The 13,183-nt window shown below is 30.2% G+C and overlaps 1 protein-coding gene across 1 annotated transcript; it reads right to left on the bottom strand.

Moving 5' to 3' along the window:
• Window positions 1-3,271: 3,271 nt before the first annotated feature.
• On the bottom strand, window positions 3,272-6,599 carry LOC133792623 (uncharacterized). The gene is made up of 3 exons (XM_062230530.1): window positions 5,197-6,599; window positions 4,044-4,348; window positions 3,272-3,627 (listed from the first exon to the last, which is right to left on the bottom strand). The coding sequence occupies exons 1-3, from the start codon at window positions 6,597-6,599 to the stop codon at window positions 3,272-3,274; spliced, it is 2,064 nt and encodes a 687-aa protein (XP_062086514.1).
• Window positions 6,600-13,183: the final 6,584 nt, after the last annotated feature.

The raw sequence follows: 13,183 nt of genomic DNA, 5'->3' as shown, positions 1-13,183 counted from the left end.
CGCGTCTTCTTCACTGTATACACCCCCGCCATTTTTTAACTTCTTCTACTTCATTCTGCCAGCGACCCAAAGGAAATTTTTATACGATAAAATTTATGGTATGCTTATCTTCGGCCTTCAAGTAAATATTCCAGTTGTATAAGATTTTCTGCCTGATTCTTCAACCACAATTTATTCTTTCTCAGATGATGAAAATAGTCTCGCAATAAATGGAGGTCCAGGTTCCATGCAAATATTGGGTGCTATGCGCAGGGTATATACATGCTTTGCATACTATTTGTCTTCCAAATCCCCTTATTCCTGATTTTCTTTTCAGAACAGAGAATATCAAATACTTAATATGATGTCCCTTTTTGCAGGATGCGTTAGAGGGGTCCAAACCTTTGACAGTTTTGAGGTCTTTTGACAACCAAAATCAACAAATTGTTTGTGTCTCTGTACGTAGTAAAAATGTATTATCAGCTTTCTTTGTCAAATAGAAAACATTAAAGCTGAAAATTGGTTCTGGTTCTATCACGTCAGTCTCATATATATTTATTCATGTGATGAGAAATGAAGAATTTATTATGACTATTATGTTAGCTATTGGAGAATCTATTTTAACAAATGAAATATTGAATAATACTATGACACTTATGTCTATCAAGAAAATTCAGCATAAATTTCTTTTCATTTTGAAGGCAACACTAAGAAGATTAAGAAGAGAACTATTTCTTTTCATGAATAAACTATAAAAAAAATTGAAAGTAAATCTAATAATTTTTTTTTTGTAAGTATACATGTTAATTTGTGAGTAGTTTTTGTACTTATAATTGTGTCAGTTACAAGATTTGACGATGATATTAATTGTATCATTAACTTATGGTACAATCCTTCACACACATATGGGAGTTGAGCTTCAAAAGTTTATGTTAATATAAATTTTCTCTCTAATTAAATTTTATATTTTATTCTTATCCTTCTCAGATCTCTATTTTTTTTATTTATTTTGGTTATGCTTGAAGTCTCAAAACATTGTCCATGTATTGAAAGAAAAAAAAATTCTCACTAATGGCAACAATTTACTGAACTTCTACAAAAGATGAAAATCTTGTGCTGTGAAACATTTTGATGTAATATGTCAGTCAAAAATCTTTTATTGCCAAATTTTACTATTGCCACATTTCAAAGTAAATTATTGGTCATGAGCCTGTTTACCCTCAAATATCATAATAGTAATTTTTTGTATCAAACATAATAAAAGGTCATTATATTTGCACCTAAAAATTTGATTAAGACACTTTATTTTTATTAAAAATTAATATATAATATATATTTTTATAAATTTATACTCACATTTTTAGAATTTTTCATATTCTAAAAAATGCATATAAACAATATATTTAAATATTTAAATAAAATTAAAACTAAAACAAAAAAAATGTAAAACTAATTAAATAAATAGTTTTTCTAAAAAAATATACATTATTTTAGAAAAAATTTATGAAAACAAGATAAAATAAAATTATTGAAATTAACAAAAAAAAAGAATTTAAAGAATGTCAAAAAAAATATTGAGAAAAAATGTTAAAAATAATTTTTCTAATTAATGGGGTGCCTATATACATTTTTGGGATGTAAATATAATGCCCCTAATAATATTATATGTAATCTCCACCCTCAATTTAAAAGCCTACAATAAACTAATAAAAAATTGTTGGTGTAATTGAAATAATTTTACTAAATTATGATGAATAACCTAGTGATAAACTACAAAAACATGATTTTTTTATTCAAAAAAAATTATTGGTATGCAAAAGGGTCATTGCCAACCATAAAAACATAATTTTCCATCCAAGAAATTTGGACAAACATCAAGATGATTTAATTCAATTCTGTTTGATGAGTATCCTACTTGATTGGCAACAAAATTATAATAAGTAATTAGTGATGAAAAGAATCTTGTAATATAATTGTAATTTAATAAAAGTATTATTTTGAATATTTTATTAAAACTATTGTTGATTTTGACTCAAATTCTATCTGCTCAGTCTTAGAACTTTGCTTTTTAGTGAAACAAATATTGAGAAAAATCTTGCCTGTGCCCCTGGGTGTTGGTATGCCTTTATTGTTCTTGAACATATATAATGTTATCTCAGTGTCTAAACTGCTGAGATTATATTAATCTCACAAATTACGCACACAAAATTTACAAGTCTTAGATTTCAATCTCATAATTTTCAATAACTTTTTCATAACTTTTTTATTTTAGTTGAAATTGATTATGCTTGGGGGTGGTCAAATCCATGATTTTGTTTGATGTTCTACTCTATACAAACCTGCCTAAGAGCACTCCCAATGTAGGAGGTAAAATGTATAATTTTTTATAATATAGAGAAAAAATTGTCAAATAGTATTCCAATAGGTGATGTAAACTTATAATTTTTTATCTAAATGAATAGTATTTCTCTATATGTAGTGAAACAGTATTCATCAAGCTATAAATATTTTATTATTTTTTAATAAACTTTTGTATATATATGAGTGTGATACTATTATATTTAATTATTTTATTTCTTAAAATGAATAAAATATTTTTAAAAAATATAATATTTAAATGATGTAGAGAAAAAATAGAGAAATTGGTGTATAGTATAATATAAAAATTTGAGGTAAATTATAAAAAAATATATGTTTTGGTGATATATTTTGTAATACACTTTCTCTATAATATTTAGCTAAAACTCACAAAAACATCTTCCATCAGCTCATTTATACATATATTTATAATAACTATGCACAAACTCTAATTAATTCATATCTACATTTACATAACATTTACATATCTTTTATATAATATTTTATTATTATTATTCTTTATAAGGTTTCTTTCTCCTATTTAGTATATATATTTATTATTTATTTTTTCTTTTTTAATTATTTTATTTTATTTTAATTAATAAAATATATTTAAAGATATAATAGAGAAATATATAGAGAACTAATGTGTGTGGTATGATATAAAATTTATAGGTAAATTAAAAAAAAAAAAATGTGTGTTTTGGAGAGGTATTTTAAAGGATGTAGTAAAGCATACTGGGAGTGCTCTAACAATTTGTTAAAGTTTCCAGTCTTTAAAGATTGTGGTCTTCACTAATATCAGAGGAAAAATTATGTTCATTTTGTAACTGTCATTCAAACCCATATAATTCATTAACAACAGGAAAATAAAAAAAGTTGCCCCAAAAGCAAAAGCTCTAACATAAGCCAAAAAGCTAACTTCTCAATCACTTTACAATGTGGCATCTGAAAAATCTTGAATTTCCTTCTTGCTTCTCACCACACAGTGACTCTTAATGTTGAAATCAAGTTTATCCAAATCCTCAACAATTCCCAGGTAGCCATACAAAACACTTTCCAACTTATCTGACACCGCCAATTTTCGAATATCTTGGTGAGTGTTAATATGGCCAGTGGAGTTGTTTTGTTGAAGCTCAAGCCTCCCATGTTTGTTCTCAGCATAATGCTTATGTAGCCTTTCTGCTTCTTGTAAACCAGAAAGTGTGCCATTGAATGTCACTACCAAAATACTCTCATTTGCCGCCATACCTCGAAAGACCTTGGTCTTCTCCCCATTGAATCCCATGCCTGCAATTAGAATTGAAAACAAGCAGATATTAGTTTGTTGTGCATTGAACATTAAGAACAGTAAATATGTGCATTGTTCCAAAGAAAGAAAAAAAGTAAGTTAGAATATGCATTTTCATCAAGCTTAGCAGAAACAAAGATTTTAGCAGTAAAATCTGAATCCTTGCCCAAGAATGTGGAAAAGGCAGCAATATATTCAAGGGTAACATACCTTAAAAATTGTTATTGCATTAAAACAAATCAAAAAACATAAATGGTATTTTCATAAAGTCAACAAGAATCTTGGCCCAAGAAAATGGAAGAGGATAGCACTATCTTTATGCATTAACATACCTTAACAAATTCTATTGCAATAAAAACTATTCATTAGCTTTTAGAGAGAAAGAGAGAATAAATCACTAATTAAGGAGACTTGCCTCTAAGAATAGCTTCAAACTTTTGAATGCTAACAATCACCCGTTCGGCTAGATTGCGATTTGCTATGGAGATATTTTGAATGATTACAACAGGAGGCCAGATAATGAAGTCCTCCTTCAAAGCCATGGCTTCAGCATGAGGCAAAATCTGCCGAACCCAAGGGGTATTAGGGGCTGTGGCACTGTTCCAACCCAATAGTACACAAAGAGCTTTGTGAAAACCCAAGTGTTCTGCTCTCAACTCCTTTCTGCACGACATGAAAGTATGCTTTGCCAGCTCCAATGGACCTAAAAACTCTTTGAAGCTGCAGTATGTAGTGGAGAAATCAAGTAACCAATAACCAAAAACATGTGAACCTTAATCAACAACAGCATGTAGCCCATACTGCAGCCTATTTGAAAATCAACAAGTTGTTTAGAAGGAGATATAGGAGGTAGTATTATTCATCAATATTTTAAGTACCAAAGAGGTTTGTAATTATGGAAAAGATAGCTCAATAATATAACTACTGCTACTACCACAAAAAATCTAACTCAAACATTTCTACAGAATAAGATATAATGAAATAGTTTGATTAAAAGTTTTGCTGAAGGTGTGCACTAAACTCCGCGACCAATAATTAATGCTGTACCAACCAACTGATTTGGTTTGATCAGTTTCCTCGGTTGATCGGTTATCTTGAGCACACCTAAGCCATCTCGCATTAAAGTTTAGACAAGGGAAAGCATGAGCCATGTTACTAACTGTCTTTTCCATGAAAGTATCAACATAAAGATTTTCTTTCTTCATCAACAAGAAAGAAGATAAAATAATCTTGTAATGAGAAAGATGTACAGCCCTGATGATGTCCTGATCATTTCCATAATTTCAGAAACCAAGCAAAATAATAAAGTTCTAACACCTAGCATTCTTAGTCACCCTCCTATACTGAATGCATTCACTACTCCTTAAGACATGTTATGATATACACTAATTTTTCTTGAACTGAAATGTCAACCATACCATCAAAATGATCAAAATATAGTCATACTATATATAGTTGGAATTAGCTAAAGATGCTCAGTAAGATTGCAAAATATGCACTAATATCAAATTAACTGTAAAGAAACTCTATCTACAGAGTATGAATGAACATTTAATTAGATGACAGACCTGCCACATACGCCACACTTCAAAGCAAACTCGCCTTCTTGCTCCAAATATTTTCTTCGTTGAGCTGGGTGCTCATGTAAATTCTTAATGAACTTAAAGAAGGCCTTTCCAACCAACCTGTTGAATTCATCTGAATCTTCAGAGAGCACGGTCTTTGAAGTATTTCCCTTATCTGAAGAGCAATTATTGTCATCAGTTTTCCTTCTCAAGAACTTGTTCTTATTTGGTTCAAGTCTCCCACAGACTGATATTGAAATGGGAGCATTTTGAATAGGCCCCAAACGCTTCTTTACATCTCTTCTAGTAAGTTTCAATTTCCTGCCACGAGTTCTGTTACTGAAGCCCCCATATCCATGGCACCGATAAGAACCATTACAGTCAGAATTCCATCTATATAGACTCCTTTTCTGGTCATCTTTTCTTCTAAGCATCCTTTCATGCTGGTCATCCATCTCGATCCTCTGATGTAACACACTATCCCTCTCTGACATAGCTAACCTCTTCAAGTTCAAACCTTCATAATAATTAACCACCCTCCTTTTCGAGCCCAACACTTCATCAACTCGGTCATCCCTTCGAAAGAAACCTCCTTCCCCATCATCATTACTAAAAATAGTTCCTTGTCTTGAAGATTGATCAAAAGGGTTGTTGGCTACATCAAAGTTATGCATAATACTAGGTCTTAGACAACTATGGGGCCCAATGCTTTCTCCAACATTAGGAACCGAAGTACCCACTTCACCATTTCCATCTTTTAGCATATCAAAACGCTTGTAGTCCGAAATCTCACCGAGTTTTATTAGTTCAGAATCGTTATAGTATCTAAGAGAACCTTCTTTGACATACCTACCACTCGATTGGAGATCATCCCCAATAATCATTTCTTTGCTCTTTTTAAGTCCACTCAAGGGAATGGAGCCGCCATTGTCGTAAACCCCTCGAATGCCTTCATCCTCAAACAATGTATACCTCTGTCCTTGGCCGTACGAAGAGTTATCAAAGTTGATAAAGCCATCGTTTTTCTGAATACCCAGTTCGAGTTTTCCCAATGGCGCCATCGAGAGACCATTTGAATAGCCGTAGAGCCTGGTACGGCCCGAACCCAACTCCCAAAAATCGTTTTTACCATGACCCATTTCCGCTCTCGTTGTGTACGGATTCGGAGACGCGAGTTCAGGGCGTGATAGATTCTGCCACTGAAGCTGATCCAAAGACGAAGATTCTCCGCGAGTTGAACCAGTATCCTTGAGATTATCTCCACGGCCATCAAAATAGTAAGAATGACTCATTGTTCGTAGTCCAACTCTGTTGCGAACTCCATACCGATCCGAATCATCGAACCGGGTCGAGTCATAATACTGGGTTTGGCGGCCTATTTCTCTGTCCCGAGAACGACCCTCCATTGTTGATGACAGAGAAAAGCTTTGTAACTCTGAAAATACAAGAACCCAGAGGAACTGTTGAGATGTTTTGGTGGGAATCCCGAATAGGGAAGTGTAATAAGGTGTCAGAGGATAGAGAGAGAGAGAGAGAGAGAGAGAGAGAGAGATTATGGGAGCGGTTTATGGGAAAGAAAATGGATAATGGAAAGGCTCGAAGGGAATTAAAGAGTAGTAGTGTAGTGAAATGACCGAGGAAGAGTGAGGGAGGGACTATGCTGAGTTGCATGGAAACGCTTCATTCATTTTCCCGCTAACTACGCCTACCTACCTATGCAATAGCCAATAGCCAATAGCCCCCAACTCAAAATAAATATAAATATAAAAATCTTATATTTTATTGGTACATTTGCTTTGAAAGTATGTAAGTTATATTTTTAGTGGCAAAAATATTTTTTTGTTAGTATTTTGGTACAGTTTTAATTCTTATTGTTAAGATTGATTGTAATGCGTGTATAAAAGTATTCAGATAAATAAATAGACTTAATTAAATAAATATTTGTGGTAAAAGTATCTAATTAAAAAAATATTTGTGGCGAAAGTACTCAATTTAAGAGATATTTTGAGTAAAAGTACTCAAGCTATAAGTAAATTTCACGTCGTGGTGACCGACTTAATAGTGAAACAAATAGAGACACTAAACTGTACCAAAACATAGACGAAATGTATTTTCACTACTAAAAAAATAACTTAGGTACTTAAGTATTTAAGTGCTGCAAACGTAATAATTTAGATACTTTTGCCAGAAATAACTCTATTTTATTTTATTTTTATTTTTTAAATTAAATACTTTTAGTGTGAAAGTAGATTTTTATTTTTGGTAAATAGCACTTGAATCCTCAAGTTTCATCACTTGTATTACTTATGTCCTCATTCTTTTTTTCTTTTCTTTTTTTTTTGTATAAATTAGATCCTTAACATTTATATTTTTGCTCACATAGATTTATATTTTATTAAATAAAGCTTAATTTATAAGGGTAAAATAAGATTTTTAACCCAAAAAATATATAGCACCTTTTTTTTTACTTTTTAATTGATTAACTATTGTCAAATATATTATTTTGGTAAATTGATTTAAATATTTTTATCAAATATTAAAAAATTTATTTTATATTATGCTTCTAAAATATTTAATATATCACTTGTATATTAATTAGTTTATCATTTTTAATAAAAAAATTGCATATTTTAAATTTTAAAAGCATGAAAAAAAAAACTAATAAAAATTTAGAAAATAATTGAACTTATATTTAAGTGCCGCTATTAGTAAAGATTTAGTATTATTTCCACATATATATATATATATATTCATTAAATAGTTTTTATAAAATATATAAAATCAATTTGATTTATAACAACAAATTATTTTAAAAGATTTGGCACTTAAGTATAATTATTAATAAAGATTTTGTATTATTATCGTCAAAATAAAAGAATTGATACTTAAGTGAAACTACTAGCAAATATTTGATATTTTTGCTGCTGAAAAAAAAAATTGGTATATAAGTGAAAGTATTTAAAAATATTTGGTATATTTGCTAGCATAATCTATTCTTCAAAAATTTAAAGTATATAATTATTTTTATGAAAAAATAATAAACTAATTGATATATAAGTAATATATTAAATACTTTAGAGGTATAATGAGAATATGTTTTTTTTATTATTTCTTGATATTTCAATGGAATATTTAGGTCAATTACCAAGATAATAATCAATTAGTTAAGAAGGGTTTAAAGAGAAAAAAAATGGGTACTATGTTTTTTTGTTTTGTTAAAATCATATTTTACCTTTATAAATTATAATTTATTGGGATATTTGTGGCGAAAATACTTAAATTTTTAACTTTATAACACTTAAATACCTAAGTTTTTTTTTTTTTTTTGCGGCTAAAATACTTTCCGTCAACATTTTTGGCAGCCGTAGGTACCTCACCGTTAACTGCCAAATAAACTCACACTTGGAAGCATTTGATTGGTCTACGTTATTTATTATTTATTTTTATTCAAAAAAAACCATTTTAATATTTAAAAAAATAAATAAAAAATATTAAAAATATCATAAAATATAAAAAATAAAAATAAAAACTAATAAATTAACATATTACAATTTAGATTTTATTTATATAACATATTACAATTTAGATTTTATTTATATAGGATGTACTTATTTAAAATTGCTAAGACAAACAAGATATTTGAAAAAAGAAAGAGTATAACTAATCACATTTTCTTGGATACGATTCTAAATCTAAATGCTTATTGATGTGTTTTATGAGCACTCGGATTTTTATTTATTCTTGAGACAGTGACAGGAATACTTAATTTGTTAGTTTTGTAACACTTAAATACTTAACTCTTTTATTTTTTTGCGTTGAAAATATAATTAGTCCACACAATTTTAAACCGTCCAGGTCACTTAATGAATGTCATGCCAATATTATTTTTAAAATAAAACTGATATAATTATATAAAAGTAATATAAATAAAAACTTAACCACTAGAAAACTAATTTAACAAAACAATGTTCTTAAAAAATAAAACAAATGTCAAATTTGGTTATGGAGCTCCTGCAAACGTGAAGAAAACGAGACGGGTAGGGCGCAAGCATTTGTACGAACATTAATTCAAAAAAATCTAAAATCTGTAAAAGGAAAACTGAGAAACTTTTTTTTGTTTTTGTCTAAAGAAAACCTAGAAAGTTCTTCTTTTACCCTTCTCTCTCTGCACATGACGATTTGGGTTCTAGGACGGTATGCACACCATCGATGGTGCGACGAGCTAGGTTCGAGGCTGTCTTTCCGTCTGCAAGGCAACAAGCTAGATCTGAAGATGAGATCGAGGTTGGCGAAGAGAAGAGATTAGGCAGAGGTTGGTGATGACTACAGAGGTCGATGATGGAGTTTGGGTATTAAGTTGCTAGCACCAAGGCAACAATGTTCAAGTCAAATTTATGGTCAAAGTCTTCTATTGAGCCTTCGACTTGGCATGCCATTTTTGCACCAGGCCATGTCGCAAGTGCCTTGCAAGTTGGAGGACGAATAAACATTTGTAGATTTGGGTTAAAGACAATGAAGATGGCATTGATGATTTTCAGATCTTGAGTTTTTTTTTTCTTTTCTAGATTCAGTTTCTTCTCCAAATCTGACGACTTGTTATCTGGGAAAGCTAGGTAACGATGGACAACGAAGAACAAATCCGTACGTCTACTTGGGCAACGACGAACGGGGTCGAAGAAGAAGGTCTTGCGTTTAGGCAAGCTAAGGCAATGGTTGGGCTTAGGCCTGGGTTTGTTGTTTCCTTTTTTACTTCTGTTCATATATGCTCATACATAACAACATTGAAGCCAACAAGTTTATGGTCTATATTTTGTAGGTTTGCTCATGTTTCATATTGTTCAACTTGGATATGCACAAAAATTGAGAAATTTGCTAATTTTATTTTTTGGAAATTTCTTCTGATGTACATATTTCGACTCTGGGCTTCATTTTGTTCAGCAATTAATATGAAATGATGATGATGATTGCTGTTGATGATGATCAGATTTAAAAAATATATTTTTTTAATGATTTTTAATATATTTAATAAATTAAAAAAATGAGTTAATCAGTGTTGCCACATGTCTGCCAGGTTGGTCTATAGACAGACTTAACAGCTAAGGACCAACAATTGTACTAAATTCGTAATGGTAGACATTATTGCCGCCAAATTTTTTAATTTAAGTATTTAAATATAGGGCGTATACTTTTTTAGACCTTGTATTTCGTTTTATTATTTGTTTAGACTGTAATATCCAACATTTTTATTATAAATCAGAGTTTTAATACATAAAATGTACAAGTTTAAAATTTAAGAAATAGTAATGGAAAAATAATGTTTAAAATATGATTTAATGTTTTTAATGAGATTAAAGAGAGAGAAACTTGAGTAGTCAAGTATTGGACCCAAATGTCATATAATTTTAATTGGGGATTTTTATAAAATTAAGAAAGTTTTGCTAAAGGGCTTATTTGAAAAGAATTTTAATATTTTGGGTCCAAGTGTAATTTTAAAAATAATAAAAAAAAAAAGAAAAGAAAAGGCTTCAGCCTTTCTTTTTTTACCCGAGTCTCTCTCTCTCTCCTCAGAAAACCCCTCTCTCTCTCTCTCTCTCTCCTCTGCGTATTACTGTTGCCGACGACGCAGGAGTACTTTCTGGCCACCATTTTTAGCCATGCGCCGGACCGTTGGATTCAGAGGCCTCCGAACTATCGACCCACGTGAGAATCTAGAGCTCACTCGCCGATTAAACGCCTCAACCACTCGATTTAAGTTCGGCCACCCCGCGACTTCAAAGTTGCGATTCGGTCACCTCGGGCATCCGTTTGCCGATCTGTCACCACCATCGTGCTCCTTGTGTTGTGGGCTTCAAAACCCAATAACTTGTTCCTACATCTACCATAGTTGGGTGGTGGGCCCACCACGAGCCACCGCGATCCACCGTAGACCGACGGTCGAAACTTAGTGTTCGGGGTTTTGAAGTACGTTTTGAGTCTCAGAAAATTATCGTTTGACTTGTTGTGGAACCCGATCATTTTGGTATAATTTCTTTGACCAATATATTGTGATTTAATTGTGATTGATTAGAGTGATTGTTATTATGTGTATTTATAGTATATAATTATATATTATTGATATATGGAATATTTTTCTGTAATTATACTGGCTGTCTGGAATTATATATATTTTTGATACAAGTTTTGATTTTTTGGAATTGTCCACTTTATAGCCGTTGTGCTGTCCAATTTTCTAGAAAATATTAGATATTAAATAAAATATAAAAATACATATTTAATTGATTTTATATTAATATGGAAATTATTATGATTAAGTAATTTTAATTATTATTGTTATTATTTTGTTAAGTAAATCAAGAATATAGTTTCATACATATATATATATATATATAAAGTGTGATTTATAGTAAACATGTTATTTAACAATTATTCTTATATATTAATATTTTGTTAATATTTGAATATTAAAATAATATCAATATTAGTTTCTTACAGTTATTGATATTTGTAAGACTAGTGAATTTTGGATAAAGTATATTTATTATATCACTGGAATTGATATTATGACTAATTAATAATAATATAAATATTTATATTTATATTATTATCATTATACTGATTATTACAATTTTATGTTAAAAATATGATTTCTTTTATAAAATGACTATTGGAATATATACATTCATATACGTATTGTTATTGAAGTATTTTGTTATGAATATTGAAATAAGTTTATTTATAGACGATAATTATAATTATTGTTGGGATTATTATTATTATTATTATTATTATTATTATTATTATTATTATCATAAGAGTACATTATCTTATGAGCAAGGTTTAAAGTATGGTTTTATATGAAGAGTGATTTGCATTACGTTGATAATAATTATTATTATCATTTATATAGTTTCTGGTATTGTTAATATACACTATCAATAGTGTATATTTATGGATTTGATAGAATTTAATAAATTATGTGTCTTGAATAGGATTTGTATGGATTTAATTGATTGACTCTTGGTGAGCCGTTTTAAAATAAGCTAAGGACCTAAAGTAAGTAAATCTCACCTTTTGTGCTTAAGTGTAAGATGCATGACTACATTGATTGTGTACATCTGATGAGTTAAGTATGGTACGATGATGATGCATATGATAAGTATGTGAAGAATGGTTATATGAACACCATAAGGGTGTTGTGTGATATGTAATTGATGAATTCTGTGATATGTGAAAGATGTCTTACTTGGTTAAGAATGATATGAATTATGTGCAAGTATGTGTTCTTATGTTTATGGATATGTGGATTACTCTATGTTCATGATTTGTTATATGTTATGATATATGAAGCGTTTAAGTTTTTAGGCTGGAAACCTTAGACCTAAGCCATAGCTCTACGTTAAGGTATAACAACGCCACCAACCCAAAGCTTCATGTATTATGACTAAAGATGTTTTGAGTTATATGAGATGTGATACAATGCCTTGATTGAATACCATCAACATGAATCATGAACATGAACATTGGCATTTCAGCATCAACATGTATGCATGGCATGTACAGTTATGTGATACATTATTATGTGATATAAGACCATGCATATGAATATGAGAAAAATTATGAAATGTCTTGAAAAGTCTTATGTAAAGTTAAACATTTTAATGACACAAGACTTAAGCAAAGTGATAATAAGATGTTTAAAAAGGGTGCCACTGTTTTGATGAAGCAATCAAGTAAGTTCAGTAAAGAAGACGGAAGTCTATAAGACTTATAGTGGCTGCCCACTAGTGTGGGCTAGGTCAGAGTTGACCATTCAGATATGCTTGCCATGTTTCCGTCTTTCTCCTCCATATGTGTAATAAGTATGGCAGCTATGACAATGATGAAATGAGTGTTATGATGAGCCTAGCTGAGATGATGGCTAGCCGGAGGAGAACCCATGGGATTCTATATGATATGTGTAACAAGCCCTGTAGGCATTGGCTGAATCAAA

This window comes from Humulus lupulus, chromosome 7, assembly GCF_963169125.1.
Source record: "Humulus lupulus chromosome 7, drHumLupu1.1, whole genome shotgun sequence".
NCBI lineage: Eukaryota > Viridiplantae > Streptophyta > Magnoliopsida > Rosales > Cannabaceae > Humulus > Humulus lupulus.
This window is presented reverse-complemented; position numbering and strand designations above follow the sequence as displayed.